Source organism: Hyla sarda, chromosome 4, assembly GCF_029499605.1.
Source record: "Hyla sarda isolate aHylSar1 chromosome 4, aHylSar1.hap1, whole genome shotgun sequence".
Lineage (NCBI taxonomy): Eukaryota > Metazoa > Chordata > Amphibia > Anura > Hylidae > Hyla > Hyla sarda.
Window position 1 is genome coordinate 255,141,879 of NC_079192.1, and position 25,584 is coordinate 255,167,462.

A 25,584-nucleotide genomic window follows, 5' to 3' on the forward strand; every position below is an offset into this window, starting at 1 on the left:
GTGCAAACTGTAAAATTTAAAGGCTATAGACACCTTTGAAAAGGCTCTTTTTAAATAATGCTTAGTATTTACTACTGTGTAAGCAATATGTTCTTCATAGGTCTGTATTAAACATTTTCCTACTTTTGCTTTTACAACATCAACAATGTGCTGTATAAGTTCTAGTATTCCCTATATGTGTTCACAGTGTAAACAGAACCTGGATTCGTCACTAAAGATGACACTTTTCCAGTCTGTAGCAATTCAGGTTTCTTATTCACAACGCCACTGGTGACTGGCTGCCAATGGCAGGGCATATTATGGATGCTGTGACAACAAATTTAGGGGGCATTCACACCACATTTCCAAGATCTGGTTGCCGGCACACCACGGCTTTCAGTCTGGCCACAAAACCGGATATGGGGCAAAAATGGGCTCCGGTCAGTTTTTGCACTTTTGTTTTTTCCTCCTTACCTTTTAAAAATCATAACCCTTTCAATTTTCCCCCAAAAAATCCATATAATGGCTTATTTTTTGCATCACCAATTCTACTTTGCAGTGACATTAGTCATTTTACCCAAAAATTCACGGCAAAATGGAAAAAAAAAATCATTGTGCGACAAAATCGAAGATAAAACGCCATTTTGTAACTTTTGGGGGCTTCCGTTTCTACGCAGTGCATATTTCGGTAAAAATTACACCTTATCATTATTCTGTAGGTCCATACGGTTAAAATGGTACCCTACTTATATAGGTTTCATTTTGTCGTACTTCTGGAAAAAATCATAACTACATGCAGGAAAATTTATATGTTCTGACCCCTACAACTTTTTTATTTTTTCACGTACAGGGCGGTATGAGCACTCATTTTTTGCGCCGTAATCTGAAGTTTTTATCGGTATCATTTTTGCTTTGATCGGACTTTTTGATCACTTTTTATTCATTTTTTAATGGTATAAAAAGTGACCAAAAATACGCTTTTTTGTACTTTGGAATTTTTTTTTACATGTACACCATTGACCGTGCAGTATAATTAACGATATATTTTTATAGTTCCGACATTTACGCACGCGGCCATACCACATGTTTATTTTTGTTTACACTGTTTTATTTTTTTATGGGAAAAGGGGGGTGATTCAAACTTTTATTAGGGAAGGGGTTAAATGACCTTTATTAACACTTTTTTTTGCAGTGTTATAGCTCCCATAGGGACCTATAACACTGCACACACTGATCTTTTACACAGATCACTGGCGTGTATTAACACGCCTGTGATCAGTGTTATCGGCGCTTAACTGCTCCTGCCTGGATCTCAGGCATGGAGCAGTCATTCGTTGATCGGACACTGAGGAGGCAGGTAAGGGCCCTCCTGGTGTCCTGTAAGCTGTTCGGGATGCCGCGATTTCACCGCGGCTGTCCCAAACAGCCCGACTGAGCAGCCGGGATACTTTCACTTTCACTTCAGACGCGGCGGTCAGCTTTGATTGCCGCGTCTGAAGGGTTAATACAGGGCATCACCGCGCTCGGTGATGTACTGTATTAGCCGCGGGTCCCGGCCGTTGATAGCCGGCGGGACCGACCCGATATGACGCGGGGACACTGCGTGACCCCGCAGCATATAGCGGGAGCTGGCGGAGGATGTAAATATACGACCTTCGTCGTTAAGGGGTTAAATGAATAAGATTCGGCACCTGTCTGGCTGGGATACAGCAGCGGATGGTTTTTAAATTTCCCAGACGCATCTGGAAGCCGGATCTCGGCAACGTGGTGTAGATGCAACCTTAGTTGTGCTAAGCATCTGGAAATGATCCATGCATGTCCATTTTTTTTCCATCACTACTGCATCCTTTTTTTTTTTTGGTACCCAACGAATTTTGGGTACAAAAAAAAAAAAAAACCCCAAAGGGGCCAAAAATGCAATTTCCACACATACGTAAAAACGCTAGAAAAAACGCCAGATGCAGGAAATTGCACTGGTATTTTTTCTTGTGTTATTTTCAAACCAAACAACGCAGGACAAAAAAACAAGTAGAAACGTAGCCTTACAGTAAAGAATCTCTGTCTGTGATGGTGGTAAAAACGTAGAGGAGTGTCCCTTGTCTTGGTTAAAAGCCTAGGTATAAAAAGATCACTAGAAAGATCTCTGTACTGTCCATTTATATATGTGTACATTGTGATAAAATTGCCTCTAAGACATCTTTTCTCTAAACTAAATAACCCCAAGATTGATAACCTGTCTTCGTACTGTAATCCTCCAATACCATTATCTTTGTCGCCCTCCTCTGCACCCTCTCCAGTTCAGCCATGTCCATCTTATATCCAGGGACACAAAACTCCATATGTGATCTGACTGATTTATACAAAGGCATAACTATGTTTCTGTCACAAGCCTCTTTGCCTCTCTTGATACATCCCATGACTTTGTTAGCCTTGGCAGCAGCTGCCTGGCACTAATCACTAAAGTTGAACCTACTGTTCACCAGTATCCCCAAGTCCTTTTTGGTGGAAGTTTTTCCAAATGTCTTAACATTTAGCATATAATTGTAGATGTAATTTTTATGGTCCAAGTGCATAAACTTACAATAACCAGAGTAAGTTCCATTGATCCCTACCCTCTGCTTACCATCACTGAGCCAGTAGCTACGCCATTTACACATAACATTCTCTATTCTCAGCATACTAATTTTATGTACTAACCTTTTATGTGGCAAAGAATCAATTACCTTAGCAAAATCTAGATATACAACATACACAGCTTCACACCAGTCCAAACTATAACTGACCTTCTCATAGAAGGCGTTCAGATTAGTCTGACAGGACCGATCCCCATAAACCTATGTTGGTGCTTTGTTTGAAGGTTATTTTCATAAAGATACTGCAGAATAGCATTTCTATAGTTTCCAAGTTCCCTTTAGAATACTGTTACCATGTTTGCGAAGCGCCAGTCCTGTGGAACAATCCCTGTCATTATAGAATCTTTAAATATAAGGTATAAAAGTCTGTCTAGCATGGTACTTAATTCCTACAAAACTCTGGGATAGATGCCATCTGGGCCCATTGACTTCTATGTTTTAATGTTAATAAGGTGGCAGTGCACTTTTGTTGTGTTAAAACAAATGAGATTTGCTAGAGAATAAAAATTTTGGAACCTTTTTACACTATATGGCGATCTTTCGCTCTGTTTAAATTTTGGAAATTCTAGTTCTTGTTTACCGAATTTATTCTCCTCCTTATAATTTTTAATGCCTCCCCCACTAATTTCTTGTTTTAGTTGTCTAAATGGTTTCCTCTCATCATTTATGGCATCCCTAAATGTTTTTGTTAACCAAATTGGTCTTCTCCTACTTCTAACACGTTAATTCCCGTAGGGTAGATGTCGTTCACAAGATCTATATAGGATGTTCTTAAAAATGTTCCATTTAGCTTGTTTACTTTTATTACTGAGAGCAAGGTCTCAATCTATGTCACTGAGGTCCTGTCTTAGTTGGTGAAGATTGGCCTTCGTAAAGTTTAATGTTTTTGTAGCCCCACACGTAGACACCCTCTCATAGGTCACATAAAATCTTATTATGTTGTGGTTACTATTGCCCCCCCTTTGGATATTGTCTGCCCTATTGGTTAGTTTAAGTTCCAGAAGTATACCCCCCCCCCCACATGTTGGGTCCTGCACTAGTTGGGAAAGGTACTTGTCCTTCTTTATTGCCAAAAAACTTTTTCGTTTGTTTGAACTGCAGCTTTCGGCTTCCAAGTCTATATTAGGGTAGCTAAAGTCCCCCATAATAATGACTTCCCCCTTCTTTGCTGTCCCATCTCTCTGTCCTATTAGTAGGTTTTCTGCTTATTCCATTGCCCCCCCTTTGGATATTGTCTGCCCTATTGGTTAGTTTAAGTTCCAGAAGTATACCCCCCCCACATGTTGGGTCCTGCACTAGTTGGGAAAGGTACTTGTCCTTCTTTACTGCCAAAAACCTTTTTCGTTTGTTTGAACTGCAGCTTTCGGCTTCCAAGTCTATATTAGGGTAGCTAAAGTCCCCCATAATAATGACTTCCCCCTTCTTTGCTGTCCCATCTCTCTGTCCTATTAGTAGGTTTTCTGCTTATTCCATTATACATGGTGACTTATAACAGACCCCTATCAGTAATTTATTGTTCTTACCCCTGCCCCTTATTTTCACCCATAGACTCCATTCTCCTCACCTATGTCATTTTACAAATAAGCAAACTCCTCTCTTTTTCTTACTTGTATGGCTATTTCTGAACAGACTGTAACTGTGCAAATAAACAGCCCAGGCATAGCCCATATCCAGCCATGCCTAATTTATCTCCAATATGTCCACTGGCATGCGTTCTTCCTATACAAGGATCAGTGTCCTTGCAAACTTACTGCTATCTGTAGCCAGGGGCTGCTGCTACACGCACACCGTGTATGGAGATGTTGTTTTAGAGAGCACAGTGTGGTAGTATTATATTGTGGAGATGCAGTTTGTGCACTATAGAGATTGAGGATCTGCTGCATAACTGAGGAGCCAAAGATGTCTGGGTTTCAAGCTTTGGTGAGAAGTAGCTGAAGTTTGGACAATAAAGAGAAGAAAGGAACAACTACAAGAAAAGACATCACCTGTGAGTCTCTGAATGAGTATTCTGCCTGACTGTATTTCATCAGTCCTGTGTTCGCCTGTAAAGTTTGCAAGAATTATAAGTTTCCTGTAGTTTCACTTGGTAAAAACTTCTATTATGCTGTAAACTGGCTTAACAATACGCATATTTGATGATTAACCCCTTAAGCACAGGTTTTTTTTCTTCATTTTTGCACTTTCGTTTTTTTCACCTTACCTTCTAAAAATCATTATGCTTTAAATTTCTTACAGACCCATATGAGGGCTTGTTTTTTGCACCACTAATTGTACTTTGTAATGACAATCATTTCACCACAAAATCTACAGCAAAACAAAAAAAACATTTGTGGGGCAACATTTTTAAAAACCCTCAAATTTGTAACTTTTGGGGGCTTCTGATTCTACGCAGAGCAATTTTTGGTAGACATTATCTTTATTTTGGAGGTCCATGCAATTACAACGATACCCAAATTATAAAGGTTTTATTTTTTTTACTTCTTTTAAAAAAAGTATAGCATGTTTAAAAATGTCCTCTTCTGACCCCTATAACTTTTATTTTTCCGTATACAGGGATGTGTGAGGGCTCATTTTTTGAGCTGTGATCTGTAGCCTTTATCGGTACCATTTTTGTTTTGATGGGACTTTTATCACATTTTATAAATTTTTTTAATGGTACATGAAGTGACCAAAAATACGCAATTCTGGACATTGGTATTTTTCCAAAGGTATTGACCGTGCAGTTAAATTAACATTATATTTTTATACTATAAAAAATAAACAGACAACAGAGCAGTCCTACTAGGCTAAGGTAAAAGAGATACAAAAGGAATTTCAGAAGATAAAAAGGAAAGAGATTGTGTCTAGCATAAAATCACATTTATTGGTGATAAAATTACATTTATGTAAAAACTCTGAAGTGAGGTCTTCGGCAGGGCCCTTGCTTCAGACAACTCACAGTATAGAAATATAGTTCATAAGAAGATAAATACTCAGAGATTTCATATATAAATTACACTAAATCACAAGGGGGTTACACTTAGTATATGGGATACTGCACTCTTGTGCGTACAAAGGTACAGTCTGACAATTGCTTAACCAGGGTTATAAAGAGGTAAGTAATGTCACAAGTTCAAATGGTGTAGACAATGATGTTAGAGTTAATCTTGTATTGGTTTATAAATCCAAGTTAAGAGGTTTTTTTTTTTTGCAGCACTGGAGTCTTTTATTTGCACCATTGAAAAAGGGGACAAGGCTCCCCGAAACGCGTCTGGTTTAAAGACTTTACCTGCACAAGTATTGGGACAACTTGGAATCCGCCACTGCCCCAGCAGAGCCATTGACAAGCAGCTTAAACCTATTGCCGGCAAGTGATCAACAGCACCGGATCGCCACTGCTCTCTCACATCCTTCCCCGTGCCGTCGGGGTAGAGAGACACAGGGCCGGATGATCTGCAATGCCACCATGCTCTTTTGATTGGCTCTGCAAAACTTACCAACTGATTCGGTAAGAGGTACAGTGTCCCCGTGCCGCCGGGGTAGAGAGGTCTATGCCTAAGCGCTGATACGCGCTGTCTTTCATCTACCCTGGGCAGACAGGGGTCACTGGGCTCATAACAGTGAGTCTCCAGTGCTGCAAAAAAACCCTCTTAACTTGGATTTATAAACCAATACAGGATTAACTCTAACATCATTGTCTACACCATTTGAACTTGTGACATTACTTACCTCTTTATAACCCTGGTTAAGCAATTGTCAGACTGTACCTTTGTACGCACAAGAGCACAGTATCCCATATACTAAGTGTAACCCCCTTGTGATTTAGTGTAATTTATATATGAAAACTCTGATTATTTATCTATTTATGAACTATATTTCTATACTGTGAGTTGTCTGAAGCAAGGGCCCTGCTGAAGACCTCACTTCAGAGTTTTTAAATAAATGTAATTTTATCACCAATAAATGTGATTTTATGCTAGACACAATCTCTTTCCTTTTTATCTTCTGAACTTCCTTTTGTATCTCTTTTACCTTAGCCTAGTAGGACTGCTCCGTTGTCTGTTTATTTTTTATAGTCTATTTTCTGGCACACTGGGTATGTGTAACGCAGTATCCTTGGCTTTTTTGTTTTATGTAGAGCTCCCACAGATATTTTTTCTTGCATTTATTATATTTTTATAGTTCGGACATTTACGCACGTGACGATACCACATATACAATTGGGCAAAAAAGTAGTCAGCCACCAATTGTGCAAGTTCTCCTACTTAAAAAGATGAGAGAGGCCTGTAATTTTCATCATATTTACACCTCAACTATGAGAGACATAATGAGAAAAATAAATCCATAAAATCACATTGTCTGATTTTTAAAGAATTTATTTGCAAATGATGGTGGAAAATAAGTATTTGTTCACCTACAAACAAGCAAGATTTCTGGTTCTCACAGACCTGTAACTTCTTCTTCAAGACTCTCCTCTGTCCTCCACTCGTAACCTGTATTAATATCACCTGTTTGAGGTTGTGGACAGGTGTCTTTTATACTGATAAGTTCAAACAGTCACACTCCAAACTCCCCTATGGCCAAGACCAAAGAGTTGTCGAAGGACACCAGAAACAAAATTGTAGACCTGCACCAGGCTGGGAAGACTGAATCTGCAATAAGCAAGCAGCTTGGAGTGAAATCAACTGTGGGAGACATTATTAGAAAATGGAAGACATACAAGACCACTGATAATCTCCCTCGATCTGGGGCTCCACGCAAGATCTCACCCCATGGTGTCAAAATGATCACAAGAACAGTAAGCAAAAATCCCAGAACAACACGGAGTGACCTAGTGAATGACCTGCAGAGAGCACGGACCAAAGTAACAAAGGCTACCATCAGTAACACACTACAACGCCAGGGACTCAAATCATGCAGTGCCAGATGTGTCCCCCTGCTTAAGCCAGTACATGTCCAGGCCCATCTGATGTATGATAAGGAGCATTTGGATGATCCAGAAGAGGATTGGGAGAATGTCATACGGTCAGATGAAATCAAAGTAGAACTTTTTGATAAAAACTCAACTTGTCGTGTTTGGAGGAGAAAGAATGCTGAGTTGCATCCAAAGAACACCATACCTACTGTAAAAGCATGGGGGTGGAAAAATCATGCTTTGAGGCTGTTTTTCAGCAAAGGGACCAGGACGACTGATCCGTGTAAAGGAAAGAATGAATGGGGTCATGTTTCGTGAGATTTTGAGTGAAAACCTCCTTCCATCAGCAAGGGCATTGAAGATGAAACGTGGCTTGGTCTTTCAGCATGAGAATGATCCTAAACACACCGCCCGGGCAACAAAGGAGGGGCTTTGTAAGAAGCATTTTAAGGTCCTTGAGTGGCCGAGCCAGTCTCCAGATCTCTACCCCATAGAAAACCTTTGGAGGGAGTTGAAAGTCCGTGTTGCCCAACGACAGCCACAAAACATCACTGCTCTAGAGGAGATCTGCATGGAGGAATGGGCCAACCTTGTCAAGACTTACAGAAAACGCTTGACCACTGTCATTGCCAACAAAAGGGTATATAACAAAGTATTGAGATGAACTTTGTCATTGACCAAATACTTATTTTCCACCATAATCTGCAGATAAATTCTTAAAAAATCAGACTGTGATTTTATGGTCTCTCATAGCTGAGGTATACCTATGATGAAAATTACAGGCCTCTCTTTTTAATTTACACAATTGGTGGCTGACTAAAAAAATTTTTGCCCCACTGTATGTTAAATTTTGTGTATATTTCTATATATATATATATATATATATATATATATATTTATTTATTTTAATTTTTTTCTTATGGGAAAAGGGGGGGTGATTCAAACATTTTTTTGTCTCCATAGGGTCTATTACATGCAATCATCAGATTGCATACAATGATCAATGCTATGCCAAAGCATAGCATTGATCAGTGTTATCGGTACTCCATTGCTCCAGCCAGCCATGGCTGACTGGAGCCTTGGAGAACTGATTGGACGTCTAGGAGGCAGATAAGCGCCTCCCGCCATCCTCTCAGCTGATCGGGACATCACAATTCCCCCGCAATGATCCCGATTAGATGCGCTGAGCTACCAGCAGTGTATTTTTGTCATCTTAGACACCGTGATCAAAGTCTAAAGGATTATTGTGGGGCATCGGCCCATTCGCTGGTGTCCGGCATTAGCCGTGGGTCCGGTCTGCTGTTAGCAGCCGGACCGAAAAAATATGAAGTGAGCTCAGTTCCTGAGCTCGCTTCATAGATCTGCTGCATGGCCCCGCCATATTATATATATATATGGTGCAGGTTGTTAAGGTTAAAGTGCAAAGAATTTTCCATGGAGTGCTACACCACTACATGCATGTGTATGTATATACTACAGGCATCCACCACACCAAGTAAGAAATTTGTTAAAAATGTAAATGAAACCCCTGGTTATGATCATATAACAGGGGTCTCAAACTCCCGGCCCGCAGGCCATTTTCGGCCCAAGGAACGAAATTTTGCGGCCTGCACCAGGTATCTGGAATTTGCATCACCCGACGTCTGGGACATGCAGTTCCAGGTGCAAGGAGGTGATTTCTTCAGGCATTTAGCCCTGCTTCAGGCAGGCAGGGATAAATGTCGGAAGACTTCACACACTTCGGCAAACACTGCTACATGAGACCCGGTGCACATATTACGGAGCAACCAGTCTTGCCCCCTCACTAAACTGCTACTTACATCTGCCTGTGGGGACTTCCTGGCCAAGGTGCACGTGGCGAGTGACATTCTCGCAAGTGCTGCGCGGGGACACAGACGTCCTGCACAGCACGTGCGTTGATGTCACTTATAGCATGCACCAGATGTAAGTAGTGCAGTCCAGGTGGGGAATCTGTGCTACAGCTATCTAATGTGGGGAATCTGTGCTGCTCTATCTAATATGAGGAAACTGCTGCGCTACCTAATGTTGGGAAACTGTGCTAAGGCTATCTAATGTGGGGCATCTGTGTTAAGGCTACCTAATGTGGGGAATCTGTGCTACGGCTACCTAATGTGGGGAAACTGTGCTACGGCTACCTAGTGTGGGGAACTTGCTACCTTCCTAATGTGGGGAAACTGCAGCCTACCTAATGCCCCCCCCCCCCAGCAGTAGCACCCCCATCATCCGTCAGCTCATGCTATTACCACAGGGGGGTAAGGGGAATGGTAATTAGAGTTTGAGAATCGCGACATCACAAACAGCTTACAGGACACCGGGAGGGACCCAACCTGCCTCCTCGGTGTCCGATCGGCGAATGACTGCTCCGTGCCTGAGATCCAGGCAGGAGCAGTCAAGCGCTGATAACACTGATCACAGGCGTGTTAATACAAGCCAGTGATCTGTGTAAAAGATCAGTGTGTGCAGTGTTATAGGTCCCTATGGGAGGTATAACACTGCAAAAAAAAAAGTAAAAAAAAAAGTGTTAATAAAGATCATTTAACCCCTTCCCTAATAAAAGTTTGAATCACCCCCCTTTTCCCATTAAAAAAATAAAACAGTGTAAATAAAAATAAACATATGTGGTATTGCCGCGTGCGTAAATGTCTGAACTATAAAAATATATCGTTAATTAAACCGCACGGTCAATGGCGTACACGTAAAAAAATTCCAAAGTCCAAAAAAGCATATTTTTGGTCACTTTTTATACCATTAAAAAATGAATAAAAAGTGATCAAAAAGTCAGATCAAAACAAAAATGATACCAATAAAAACTTCAGATCACGGCGCAAAAAATTAGCCCTATTACCACCCTGTACGTGGAAAAAAGTACATAAAAAAGTTATAGGGGTCAGAAGAGGACATTTTTAAACGTATACATTTTCCTGCATGTTGTTATGATTTTTTCCAGAAGTACGACAAAATTAAACCTGTATAAGTAGGGTATCATTTTAACCGTATGGACCTACAGAATAATGATAAGGTGTCATTTTTACTGAAATATGCACTGCGTAGAAACGGAAGTTACAAAATGGTGTTTTTTCTTCGATTTTGTCGCACAATGATTTTTTTTTCCGTTTCGCCGTGGATTTTTGGGTAAAATGACTAATGTCCCTGCAAAGTAGAAATGGTGATGCAAAAAATAAGGCATAATATGGATTTTTAGGTGGAACATTTAAAGGGTTATGATTTTTAAAAGGTAAGGAGGAAAAAACGAAAATGCAAAAACTGAAAAACCCTGCGTCCTTAAGGGCTAAATCATGATAGGCAATCGTCTAAGTGCATTAGGAGAAAGCCACAAAACACTAAACCTCATGATCTTCGCCCTTTGTGGCCTCACCTTATGGCTGTGTTTTTTATACATTTTTATTGTATATTGACCATCAAAAAAAACACATTTGAAAAATCCCATGGGGGAGATTTATCAAAACCTGTGCAGAGAAAATTTGCCCAGTTGACCATAGCAACCAGTCAGGTTGCTTTTTCATTTTTAACCCCTTAAGGACCAAGGACGTACCGGTACGTCCTTGGTCCTGCTCTTCTGATATAACGCGGGGTTACACAGTATCATATCACGGCGGGCCCGGAGTCATAGTGAAGCCGGGACCCGCCTCTAATAGCGCGCAGCGCCGATCGCGGCGCCGCACGCTATTAACCCTTTAGCCGCGCGCTCAGAGCTGAGCCGCGCGGCTAAAAGTGAAAGTTCCGGGCTAGCTCAGTCGGGCTGTTTGGGATAGCCGCGGCTAATCGCGGCATCCCGAACAACTGACAGGACAGCGGGAGGGCCCCTTCCTGCCTCCTCGCTGTCCGATCGCCGAATGACTGCTCAGTGCCTGAGATCCAGGCATGAGCAGTCATGCGGCAGAATCGTTGATCACTGGTTTCTTATGAGAAACCAGTGATCAACATAGGAGATCAGTGTGTGCAGTGTTATAGGTCCCTATGGGACCTATAACACTGCAAAAAAAAAGTGAAAAAAAAAGTGAATAAAGATCATTTAACTCCTCCCCTATTAAAAGTTTGAATCACCCCCCTTTTCCAATAAAAAAAAAAAACACAGTGTAAATAAAAATAAACATATATGGTTTCACCGCGTGCGGAAATGTCCGAATTATAAAAATATATCATTAATTAAACCACTCGGTCAATGGCGTGTGCGCAAAAAAATTCCAAAGTCCAAAATAGTGCATTTTTGGTCACTTTTTATATCATTTAAAAATGAATAAAAAGCGATCAATAAGTCCTATCAATGCAAAAATGGTACCGTTAAAAACTTCAGATCACGGCACAAAAAATTAGCCCTCATACCGCCCCATACACGGAAAAATAAAAAAGTTATAGGGGTCAGAAGATGACAATTTAAAACGTATTAATTTTCCTGCATGTAGTTATGATTTTTTCCAGAAGTCCGACAAAATAAAACCTATATAAGTAGGGGATCATTTTAATCGTATGGACCTACAGAATAAATATCAGGTGTCATTTTTACCGAAAAATGTACTACGTAGAAACGGAAGCCCCCAAAAGTTACAAAACAGCGTTTTTTTTAAAATTTTGTCGCACAATGATTTTTTTCCCGTTTCACCGTAGATTTTTGGGCAAAATGACTGATGTCATTACAAAGTAGAATTGGTGGCGCAAAAAATAAGCCATCATATGGATTTTTAGGTGCAAAATTGAAAGAGTTATGACTTTTTAAAGGCAAGGAGCAAAAAACGAAAATGCAAAAACGGAAAACCCCCCGGTCCTTAAGGGGTTAAAGAGACCTCTGAAAAATGAAAGAAGCAATCTGATTGGTTGCCATGGGTAACTGGGTAATTTTTCCTATTCATAGGTTTTGATAAATCTCCCCCCATATGTCTTTACTGCATTGCTGCGGTTTTGTGATGCAGCCATTGGCACTGCGGTTTAAAAGGGGTTGCCAAGTGAAAATTATCTTATCCCCTATCCAAAGAATCAGAATAAGTATCCAACCTCTATGACTCCTGCGATCTCCAAAATGGGTCCTTGGCTCTCGGAGAGAACACGTGCTGTAGATGGAGCATGCTGTGGGTGCCCGAGTACTGTATTATGGTATGTTCTGCACTCCTATACACATGAATCGAGTGTATGCAGTCTACAGCACACACTTTCTCTGAGAGCTGAGCCCTGTTCTCGAGATCAAGGCGGAGATCCCAACGGTCAGACCCCTGTGATCAGATACTTATTGCCTATCCTGTGGATAAGACCATTTTCGCCGGACAATCACTTTAAACAGGTTTACACCATGTGTGACCATACCTGTTAAGGGGTTATCTATTATTACAAAACAGAGCTGATTTCTTCCAAACACATCATTTCCATTGAAGTGAATCGAGCCAAGTTGTAACACCACTCATAACCTGAGGATAATTGCTAATCCTGGATATCCCCTTCAAAGTTGTCAAATGTTTATTTATGCACATAAAATATTATTTCAAAAGATATGATATTGTAATTGTCATTAATTCTTGCCATCAGATCATATTTGTACATACTGCACTGAAGATCTGTATAAATACACAAGTTTATGCAAGCAATTTAATTAGTATACATTATTTTTACATACAGCTTATTAGGGAAACATATCTGATGGAGAAGCAATGACCGAAGCAGCATGTTTATTTTATTATATATTTCTTTTAACAGCCACAATACACAGTCAAAGAACAGCATTGTCAGTTTGTTATTTATTCACATTATCAGGTTATTTTAACAATGAAAGCAAATGTTAGAATACACACAACAAATGAACACAAAATAAAATGTACAAAACAATGACATTTATTTGTAAACATATCTTGAATGTTAACTATGTTTTAAACATGCAGGACAATAACTTTTGTGTCACAATGGATACCAGCATTTATAATTTGAACATACACCTACTATAACATGGTATAAACGTTCAAACATCATTTACAAGAGAAATACATTTCATATACTGATTATCTAGTAAATATGCTGTTTATCTAAAATCCAATATAACCTGTACAAAAATTTCCTCTACAGCACCTTTTGATAGTAACAGTAAACTGGATGATATTTAATGGTGTTTTTCCTTTGGCATGTGCATCGTCTACCTGTAAACACAATAATGTATCTAATCTATCTAATTTATAAAAAAAAACTTTATAAATATACTCAAACAATATTCAGGAATCTACTTTATAACACAATAATTCCTTTAAAGGGGTACTCCGGTGGAAACTTTTTTTTTTTTTCAAATGAACTGGTGCCAGAAAGTTGAAGGAAATCTGTCAGTAGTATCACCTGCACTAAACCTGTCACATAGGATTGTAGTGCGGGTGATGCTGATTAAAACGGTAATCACATTGTCCAGATTCGCCAAGCTGTTCTGCCACAAATCGCATTTTTCTATTTATCCTAATGAGGGCCTTGGGACATGTGCAAAGCTCCGATTTGAGCTTGGGGCACGCTGACATCATCTTCGCCGGGCTCATCAATATTCATTACCCCCTCCCTGTTCCTTCGCCCGTGTTAGTGTACGGCTCACACGCCGCTTACTGTTTGTAAATGATGTCTAATTAAAATCTTAATCCTTCCAGTACTTATGAGCTTCTGTATACTACAGAGGAAGTTGCGTAGTTCTTTTCTGTCAGATCACAGTGCTCTCTACTGACACCTCTGTCTGTGTAAAAATCTATTAAACTTTCTGGCACCAGTTGATTTAAAAAACATGTGTTTTCCACTGGAGTATCCCTTAAATGTTTTTCTTGTGGTGGTCAACAAATGACCATTTTCTCTTGTTAGGACTCCCTTCCTGTTTACCTCTGTGGCATGGGATAAGACAATCATTCCAGGCACAATTAAATATAATGCCAGTTATCTTAGGATTCCTTCTTCAACTAGTTAAGAATGAAAGGTACAGTTTCTATAAGCACTGTGCAAATGGTGCACTTAAAATTATGGCATGATAAAAAATAATCATTCTAGCTTTTATCATAGATTAGATTAAACAACAAAAGCTAAAACACTAGTTTAAAAAAAGCTGCAAAATAGGCCTATTTTAGTAAGCAATCAATCAAACAGAAAGAATGCACAATGTGAGGTATTCACTACAAGTTCCATCCTCCTCCAAGTAGATAAAGACCAAAATCATGCCAATTCAAATTACAACAAATTAAATTAATTACTTGATTTCCATGCACCAGACAATACAGGATAGACCTTTTACAACAAATGTTCATGTATGCTAGTCACTAAAAATCGTTTTGCCTTAGGAGACATCATGTAGAAAGCTTGCACTATTTAGATTTTGAACTCATGTTTGAGTCTATTATGGTTCTGTACAACCATAAATTCAAATGAATCATAATACAGCACATATAGAAGTCAGCAATGTCTATTTCCATAAGAAGGCACATATAAATGACCACAAGTCATCAGGTAGTCCCTTGTGGCTTCTGCTTCTTGGAATGATGGATCTCTCTGGAGCATTGAGAGACCTATGAGTCAAGGCTGGTGGGGAAGGAAGAAGATGCTAGGGAATTCATTAATGAGTGGTTCAGGCAACATAAAAGCGATCACAGGATGCCTTTAAATTGCATATTTGTCTTAAGACAGAAAAAATCTAAATGTGCCTACGTATGCAAATGGTAATTGTTGACTTGAAAGACAGTGATTTATGGTACAATAATGTATTAAAAATGCTGAATAAGTTTGATACTTTTGCGCTCGCCACTTTAGAAAAAGTGTGCGAGGTGTGGTATAAAAGTTGTTGTTGTGGTTGTCGTGGCCCATCAAGTTTACTATGAATGACTATGATAGCAGAAATCTACATCAGCTCGGAGTAGATGTACATTTTAATGTGCAGTGCGCTGGTCAGCCACTGCACAGGCACACTTATTAATACATTTTAAAAAATCTGCCAGCAGTTTCCCCAATATTCCTACCAAACAATCCTATAGGTCTGGTAGACTAAAGGTGGCCATCCAGCTTTAGTCTAGTGCCACTGACCACTGAAGTTAGAAAATAAACCATCCATCTTAATGCAGTGTTTTTCCAGGAAAAAAAAGCCATACATAGTCCATTAGAATTTTTCAGCATTTTTAGTAACCTGCAAAGCTTTCAAATATTAATAAAAATATTATTTTGAAATATAAGTTTATTATAAAACGATCATGTTAAAATAAGAAACAAAAAATATATATTTTTTAATCTGCATGGCTAAATAGATTATTTTTAAACGTAAATTAAAAGGAAAAAAACACATTACAGAAGGCACTTCTGGTAGCAAACAAAAGCATGTATATCAGCTGTACATCAGATGAACAATTTCCTCTATGGTGAGTGCATACATTGTTGTTTAACTATAAACTCACCCTTAAAGGGGTTGTCCAGCAAAAGAAACAACCCGTGTATGGTGTTAAAAAGTATAATAAAGCACCTTACTAATATAATGTGTTTCGACATAGTGCAGAGATCTTCCATATCAGCAGTGCTGTCTCCCTTGTAAGCTGTGATGTCACGTCACAGGCTATAAAAGCAGTCTGCTCCATCCATTCTCCCCTCTCGTCAGTACAAAAAGAGACCAGTGATGTGAAAATGGTAGCTGGTATTACTACTTTTCAGATTTATGACTCATAACATACAGACATTTTGACTACTGTGACTGGAAACGTCTTGTTGCTGCTTAATCAATGAGTCATAACTCTAATGAGCAGTAATACCAGCTCCCTCCCTTCATATCACTGTTCTCCGTTACACTTTTTGACACTATAAACAGTTTGTTTCTTTCATCGGACAACCCTTTTACGCTGAGATCAAAAGATTTGTTTTTGTAAAAATGCAAAATGTGAACACTTAGAGAAATCTGAATACCTAGAGAATGCAGGCACACATTGTATTTTAGTGTGCAGTGTACAAACACTAGAATACTGATGTAAAGGTCTGAAGACCACATATTTTTATTAGCTATATAAATGCCTGCATCCATTTGGCATGCTTTTAGCTGGTATGTGTAGATCTTTAATTTAGCGGTCCTGGAAGTGTAGACAACTGCACTTGTCAAAACACCAAGTGATTTTTATACATAGGGTTATGGGATCTGCCTGGCAAAGATAATGTCCCAACTTGGTATGAACATTACAGGTGCAAAATTATTGATTATACTTACTAGTGATTAGCTAAGCAATTCTTTGAGCCAAGACGAAGACTATAAACTGCTGAGCAGTAAAACTGTGCATTCAGAACATCAGTGGCTGTAGATTAGGACAGGTGAGTACACAATTTTAGCCTAGTCTGCGCACACGCTTCATTTACCAAAAATGACTCCTAACCTCAGGAAAAAAACTCTAAAAGCTTAGCCACTAGGTGTCTCCCTTCCCTGAAAACTGGTTTCCATTGCCTGTTGTTAGGGAAGAGGAGAGAGACCAGGAAAGAACATAGAAGGTAGGGGAGCTTAGACTATGCAGAGGAGAAAGTCTGGGCTGTGCATATACAAACTGACCCTGTCTGCTTTCGCCAAAGGGTCCATGCTATCCCTGAGGCTAAGTTTCCACTTGGTTTTATTTCTGGCAGTTTTTGGAAAATTGCCACTGCAATTTTTGAGCCAAAGCCAGAAGTGTATTCAAAAGGAATAGCATACATAAAGGAAGAACTAATACTTCTCCTCCCTTATAGATCCACTTCTGACTTTGGCTCAAAAACTGCAGTGGCAGTATTCCAAAAACTGCCAGAAAAAAACCAAGTGGAAATTTAGCCTAAAAGGTAAAATCAAGGTTTCCCTCTTAAGTTTTACCACAGATAAAGATCTGGACAACTGTCCTTTGTTTAAAGATTGGTGGTAACATATTAAAAGAAAATACACTACCAGCCAGTCACTTATCTGTACAAATTCTAAAGAGATTTAGAATTTGTACTTTATCCTAATTATATGAACGAATATTGAGATGTATATTGTCATTGATGGCAAGAAAATTGAGCCAGTAGTATACATTAAAAATGCCAAAACTATTTTTAATGCCTTCTATAACTCTCCTGGACTTATAGGCCCAAATATTGAGTCTGCTCTCGTAAAAGAGTCTAATGGCATGTCCTGTTCTCATATGTGTTAAGTGCATTGTTGTCATAGAGACTTTGTTAGAACTTTAATCAATACATACTCCTATCCAATACATACTCCCTATCTGACTTCAATGGCACCAAATACCATCAAAATGTGTGGACATAGTTGAACACAACAGAAGGAAGCATGGTGCCATTACAATTTTAGAAATGCAGCAGAGCAAAATTAAGAAGTACAAAATGGCTTTTTTTTATTTTATTTTGGTGGACATTAGCTGTCCTCTAATGTTCCCATGGCCAAGGTGTCATACCTTGTAAACTAAAATGAAGCAACTTTTGAATAGTAATGTACAATATAAGGGTAGATTTTGAATGGCTGCAGTATGGATATTGAAAATCACTATAGAGCCCTATAACCATCTAAGTTTAGATCAGCAGAATTAAGAGGAACTACGACTATGGAATGAAACTTTGTAATTTTTGATACATTGATAACTTAAGATAAACAGTACAGACAAAAAGTTTGGACACACCTTCTCATTAAAAGAGTTTACTTTATTTTCATGACTATGAAAATTGTAGATTCACACTGAAGGCATCAAAACTATGAATTAACACATGTGGAATTATATGCATAACAAAAAAGTGTGAAACAACTGAAAAGTCTGATGAGTCCAAATTGGAGATCTTTGGTTCCAACCACTGTGTCTTTGTGTGATGCAGAAAAGGTGAACGGATGGACTCGACATGCCTGGTTCCCACCGTGAAGCATGGAGGAGGAGGTGTGATGGTGTGGGGGTGCTTTGCTGGTGACACTGTTGGGGATTTATTCAAAATTGAAGGCATACTGAACCAGCATGTCTACCACAGCATCTTGCAGCGGCATGCTTTTCCATCCGGTTTGCGTTTAGTTGGACCATCATTTATTTTTCAACAGGACAATGACCCCAAACACACCTCCAGGCTGTGTAACGGCTATTTGACCAAGAAGGAGAGTGATAGGGTGCTGCGCCAGATGACTTGGCCCCCACAGTCACCAGACCTGAACCCAATGAAGGCAAAAAGGGCCAACAAGTGCTAATCATCCCTGGGAACTCCTTCAAGACTGTTGGAAGACCATTTCAGGTGACTACTTCTTGAAGCTCATCAAGAGAATGCCAAGAGTGTGCAAAGCAGTAATCAAAGCAAAAGGTGGCTACTTTGAAGAACCTAGAATACAACATATTTTCAGTTGTTTCACACTTTTTTGTTATGTATATAATTCCACATGTGTTAATTCATAGTTTTGATGCCTTCAGTGTGAATCTACAATTTTCATAGTCATGAAAATAAAGAAAACTCTTTGAATGAGAAGGTGTGTCCAAACTTTTGGTCTGTACTGTATATTAAATACTTATTTTTATATTTAAAATAAACTTAACATTTTTAATTTAAATTAACTTTTTTTTTTATTAAAGTAACACCTATGTTATACTGTATTTTCTCTCATAAATCTTTACTATACAAGCCTGTAATTATATTAACATGGTATTTACCATTTCATCAAAGATGCGAAATTCATTAAAGCAATTTTATACAAAAGATCTCTTGTAGCACGTTAAAGGACCAGTGATTAGCCTCATTCATCAGCTGATTTAATCTTTTGTTTAGCCAATAAAACACTGATCAGCGTTCGTTTGCTGCATCTGTTTGGGAAATCATAAAGGGCTCTAAGGGGGAGATTTATCAAAACCTGTCCAGAGGAAAAGTTGCTGAGTTGCTAACAGCAACCAATCAGATTGCTTCATTAATTTTTAAAGAGGCCTGTGAAAAATGAAACAAGCAATATCTGCTTGGTTGCTATGGGCAACTCAGCAACTTTTCCCCTGGAAAGGTTTTGATAAATCTCCCCCTAAGGTCCTATACTTAAGGAGGATGGTTGGGGAATATCTTCTTTAGTTTTGTATTGTACTTTTATTGTATTGTACTTTTAAATATTAACATAAGAAAATAAAAATAAAAAAGAACACTATATAGCATGATAAAAAAAAGCCTGAAACTTGGTGTATAATGGGTATAGAACCTCATTTTCATCTAATAATGTGTTTCAATAAAGTATATGGAAAAACATCCATTAGTGTACACACAATATTAAAAACCATCCTTAAAGGGGTACTCCGGTGGAAAACAATCAACTAACTCCAGAAAGTTAAACAGATTTGTAAATGACATCTATTAAAAAATCTTAACCCTTTCAGTACTTAACAGCTGCTGAGAAGGTTGAGTTGTTCTTTTCTGTCTGACCACAGTGCTCTCTACTGACACCTCTGTCTGTTTCACAAACTGTCCAGAGTAGAAGCAAATCCCCATTGCAAACCTCTCCTGCTCTGGACAGTTCCTGACATAGACAGAGGTGACAGCAGAGAGCTTTGTGGTCAGACAGAAAAGAACAACTCAACTTCCTCTGTAGTATACAGAAGCTGATTTACAGATCTGCATGACTTACTGGCACTAGTTGATTTGAAAAAAAAAAATAATTGTTTCCATCGGAGTACCCCTTTAATTCCAACATGTGCACTGACAGATGCTCTTCAGTAGACTTTAATAGAATACATTATTAGATTTAAAAAAAACTGACAGTTTTAATACCTATTTTGCTAGTTTTTTGTTGTTTTTGTTTTCATTTTACACTCAGCGAACCCAGCCTGAAAAGGCAAACTGACAACAGGATCAGCTACACTTACCTGACGGGTAGATAGTGTGAGTGATCCTGTTTCTAACACATTTCACTGGGTGAAAATCTGTGCAGCCATTCAGGAGATATTCTTTTTGTTGCTATTATGGTAGTTTCTTCTTAACTGTAGTGAAGCAAAGCAAAAAAGGTCGGCACTCGGGAGTTTGGCGGTGCTCGCGGACAATAGGATACTGATAAGGTGAAGAATTCCCGGCACTCGATGGATATTTTGCAAATAGTAACGTGTTTTATTCACACAATATGGATAACAACTCACAATGCCTTTCTCAGACTGACAGTTACTATTTGCAAAATATCCAGCGAGTGCCGGGAATTCTTTACCTTATCAGTTTCTTCTTAACTGCACTGGAGGCTTCTGCTGCTGTATGTGTAAATCCTTCTCCCAAAAACATTCATCTCCCTTTCTTAGCAGGTCTGTGAAGGGGGCGGGCATATTGGCCAAAAGGAACGGGGTTATCACCACAGCAGAAGAAAGCATTGGACATACAGCTGCAGCCGCCTCCAGTGCAGTTAAGAAGAAAATCATTTTAGCAACAAGATGAATATCTCCTGAACAGCTGCTCAGATTTTCACCTGTTAAGAAGCTTTAGAAACAGGGTCAACTGCCCTATCTGTATATTTATGTTAGGCTCGGTGACCCTGCTGTCAGTTTCCCTTTAAAGTGAATGTCCAAAATGGTGAAACTTTTCTAACAAATTCCTTATTACTCATAAAAAATAGCTTAATAGTAGACAAAGGTCCATTCATCAGATACAGCTCTAGTAATACAATATAGTAATAGATTTAAAGCATAAAAATCTTTCCTGCACACTTGACTATGGGGAGTAGTTTTTTAACAACGTTTAATTAAAGGGGTACTCCGCTGCTCAGCGTTTGGAACAAACTGTTCTGAACACTGGAGCCGGTGCCGGAAGCTTGTGACTTCATAGCCCTGCCCCCTCATGATGTCACACCCTACCCCCTCAATGCAAGCCTATGGGAGGGGGCGTGATGGCTGACATCTGCTGGGGACTGCTATCTCGCATCCAGCACCCACCTCTGGGAGCTGCATGCAGAGCTGCAGCCTTGGAGTCTGCCTGGTCATGACTACGGGGCAAGAGTATCGTGACCTCACGACTCCACCCCCATGTGACATCCCATCCCGCTCCTGCAAGGCAAGTCTATGGGAGGAGGATTTATGGCATATCCTTTGGATAGAGGATAAGATGTTTTAGGGCAGAATACCCCTTTAAAGGGGTACTCCGCCCCTGGCATCTTATCCCCTATCCAAAGGATAGGGGATAAGATGTTAGATTGCCGCGGTCCCGCTGCTGGGGACCCCGGGGATTGCCGCTGCGGCACCCCGCCATCATTACTGTACAGAGCGAGTTCGCTCTGTGCGTAATGACGGGCGATACAGGGGCCGGAGCAGTGTGACATCATGGCTCCGCCCCTCATGACATCACGGCCCCTCCCCTTAATGCAAGTCTATGGCAGGGGGCGTGACGACCGCCACGCCCCCTTCCTATAGACTTGTATTGACGGGGCAAGCCGTGACGTCACGAGGGGCGGAGCCGTGACGTAACGATGCTCCGGCCCCTGTATTGCCTGTCATTACGTGCAGAGCGATCTCACTCTGTGCAGTAATGATAACGGGGTGCTGCAGCAGCGGGACCCCGGCAATCTGACATCTTATTCCCTATCCTTTGGATAGGGGATAAGATGTCTAGGTGCGGAGTACCCCTTTAAAGGCAAAAAAAAAATGTGCCTATATCAATAGAAAAAAAAAAAGGTATGGCTCTTGAGATGCAGGGATGAAAAAAAATGGCAGTCTCCTAAAGATTAAAATAGTCGTTGTCCTTAAAGGGCAAAATATGTTAACGGGGCTAATAGGGCTAAAGATGATAACGGAAAGACCACCCATTTTGTTTTGTTTTTGTCTTAGAATTATTTCACACCCCTACCCCTTAATTCCCTGGTTGAACTTGATGGACATATGTCTTTTTTCGACCGTACTAACTATGTAACTATACAATAAGAGGATGCAAAAAGCCAACTTTGGCATTAGTTTCAACTTCTAATGCTGAACACTTTTTTGGAACAGAACAAAAGCTGTAGCTAGCCATTCTCTATATTTATACAATAACATTACAACCAGTGAATGTCAGGTTATTCAGTTGATGGATTTATCCATCATGTTTCAATTTGTCTTCAATTAGTTTTTCGTGGGCGATTCGCCTTAATTAAATTCTATTTAAATATAGTTACAGCAGTGTAAGTCCTGCCAAGGCTCCTTGTCTCTTCCCCACCCTCAGTTCAAAGGAAATTCTGAAGAACAGCAGAGGACCTGAGCAATCTCACAGACAGAATGGTTGCTGCCTGACAAAAGGAGTTGTTAAAGCACTGTATCTCTAGCAACGAGACCATCAACATACCTCAGCTTATCCAGACTGGTGTATTGCTGACAGCAAAGAAGTAGAAAAACAGCCTGGAATTATGTCACTACTTACTATCTCAGCTGGAGCACTATTCAGACATTTCACAAATGAATTTAGGTGGAGAATTGCAAAATTGTCGTAGCTCTATTTCAGCTAAATGTTTTTCAAACAAAGGCATAGATCAGACACTTCACTGATTAAATCTGTTCATCTACAGTATTAAATATTTGCATGTCTCTTAAATTATGCTAATAAACACTAAAATTTACAAGCGCTAAAAATTTGTAAAACAACTCTGTGTAGCAGTATATACATATATTTTCACACAAAGGAATGCCCCCAATATATCAATATATTATTTAAAATTAAATAATCTTGCTTTAAATAACAAGGTACAACAGTTATTTCATTGACAGCTGTGCATTAAATGCTCCATAGAAGTAATGTAAATATGCTATCGTACCGAATTCCATGATCCTGGATGCCATGAAGCATCAGCAGGGCATATGTGTGTGTTACACTGGGCTACATTCGGTGGCTTATCAAGGATTTCACAATTTTGATCATCAAGAACTTGACCGTTTGTCAGCTGGCATATCACCAATCGTGTTCTCACTCCTCCTCCACATGTCAGGGTACACTGTAATTTAAAGGAATATATTAAAAAAATTTAAGGCATATTGTCTTTTTGTTTCTGAAAAGAAACTGTTTCATCAAGATCTGGTAAAACATATGTAGTGTTACTAGTCTTGAAAGCCAAATAGAGATGTTATTTACGCTATATAAGGTAGGTATTATAAATCTGGTTTTATCATTAGGCCTATTTCATAGCAGTAACAAAGCAAAAGTATATTTCCTACCTCACCCCAGCTTCCATAGTTCCAACGAGGACAAGGCCCAGAATCACAGTGCCTTGAATCAGCAGGTTTTGTTGTCTCATCACAAAAATGACTAACCCTTCCTTCTCTGTCTTGACATACCACAACTCGACGTTCAAAACCACCTGCACATGTGCTTGAACACTAAATAAAAACATCCCACACAGAAAAAACTTAAATAAGAAAAAAAAATTAACACACATTTGCACTGTATTAAAACAACCTAGGTGCCTTCTATGCTATTGGTAACCAAACATCTTAGACTATATTCTCATGTCTAGTAATCAGGGTATAATAGTGTTTAAAACTTTACACTTGTCTGCAAGTGAAATGCCATAAAATGATCAATTACTAGGACAATATTATAATAATAGTTCTAACAATGCAAAAACAAAAAGAAAAATAGCCAGCACAACTACCTAATCCACGGGTGCACGCTGCTGTGGCAAATACTAAGTATACAAAAAAGAAGGTTGCAGCAGCACTCTTGGTCAAAAAATTAGGCTCTTAACGCACTTTTTGATCAAAACGTGTCCCCCATCCACCACGCGGAGGTGGCCTCATTTTGGATGGGACCCTAACACTCATTTCACTCACCTCTGCTGGGCATATGGCCCCAATTTATAAATTGATATTGGATCCAGCATGTCACCCATCAGAGGCCATATGCCCAGCAGAGGTGAGTGAAATGAGTGTTAGGGTCCCATCCGAAATGAGGCCACCTTCGCGTGGTGGATGGGGGACATGTTTTGATCAAAAAGTGCGCTTAGAGCCTCCATATTTTGACCAAGAGTGCTGCTGCCTTTTTGTATAGTTCTAACAATGTAATATTGATGTAAGGGGTACTTTTACATGGTATTTAGCAGTGTCCATTTACCATGTGTAAAGGGAAAACATTTTGTGTATTAGTTTAAAATATTTATAGGTAATTTTTTTTTTTTTTTACATAGGAGAGGCTAAAAGAGTGTCATCCTGGTCTCTATTCATGCAATACATGGTGTGGACTAGCCAGACACACAGTTCATTTCCATATTAAGGCATCCAGTAATAAAGGTATACTGTACTTTTTTTTACCTCTTTAAGATGAGCAAAAATATCACATATAAAAACAAATATATAACATGCATTTATTTTTACTTATTAATTGTATAGCTGTGGGCAAATAGTAATTGTGAAGGATCAAGTATAAATGGAATATACTGTATTCATACATAATGACACTCAAAGCTCTTCCCCTTGAGACTCCTATTTACTTTTCAAGTGGTTCAGGGCAGTTCATAAATGTTCATTTAAGGATGCGTTCCCACCCGGCGCACACGCAGTGTATTTCACGCTGCGCAAAATTTACGGCAGCAGCAGGAAATCTGCTGCGTATTCCTTGCTCACTATACACACAGGGCTTTCTGGCAGCAGCCCTTTGTGTGTAGTGAGTTTTGGAGGTGGAGCCGTGCGTCACAGTCATGCCGGCACACGGCCCCGCCTTTAAAACTCACTACACGCATAGGGCTGCTGCCGGAAAGCCCTGTGTGTATAGTGAGCAAGGAATACGCAGCGTATTTCCTGCTGCTGCCATAAATTTTGTGCAGTGTGAAATACGCTGCATATACGCCGCGTGGGAACGCACCCTAAAGGTGCTTACTGACACCTTTAACTGGCTGGACAGCAGGGAAGGATAAGACAAAAGAAAAAAAAAAAAAAACTCACCTCTATGCTCTCTCCAAGTCCCATACCACTGCTTCTCTGGACTGGCCAGCAGATGTGCCTCATTGTGCATTGTAGCCAATCTTGGCCTGATGGCTGGTCAGATGCACTTTCCCATGCACGTGGACTGTAAAGGCCAGTGATTGGCAGCAGTGTCTAGTGAAATGTGTATGGTAACCGGGACACTTCAGTGGGAAGTCTGGAGAAGCTGTTGTGATGGACTGGGAATGACTAGAGAAGAGAG

At 39.6% G+C, this 25,584-nt stretch overlaps 1 protein-coding gene across 3 annotated transcripts in view; it reads right to left on the minus strand.

The window, feature by feature from the left end:
- ADAMTS20 (ADAM metallopeptidase with thrombospondin type 1 motif 20) overlaps positions 1-25,584 on the minus strand; it is a 306,378-nt gene that overhangs the window by 67,258 nt on the left and 213,536 nt on the right. For all 3 annotated transcript variants that reach the window (XM_056573961.1, XM_056573960.1, XM_056573962.1), the window contains exons 27-28: positions 23,622-23,783; positions 23,225-23,401 (exon numbers count right to left, since the gene is read on the minus strand). In XM_056573961.1, coding sequence (XP_056429936.1) covers positions 23,225-23,401; positions 23,622-23,783 — 339 coding nt within the window. The remainder of the gene's footprint in view (positions 1-23,224; positions 23,402-23,621; positions 23,784-25,584) is intronic.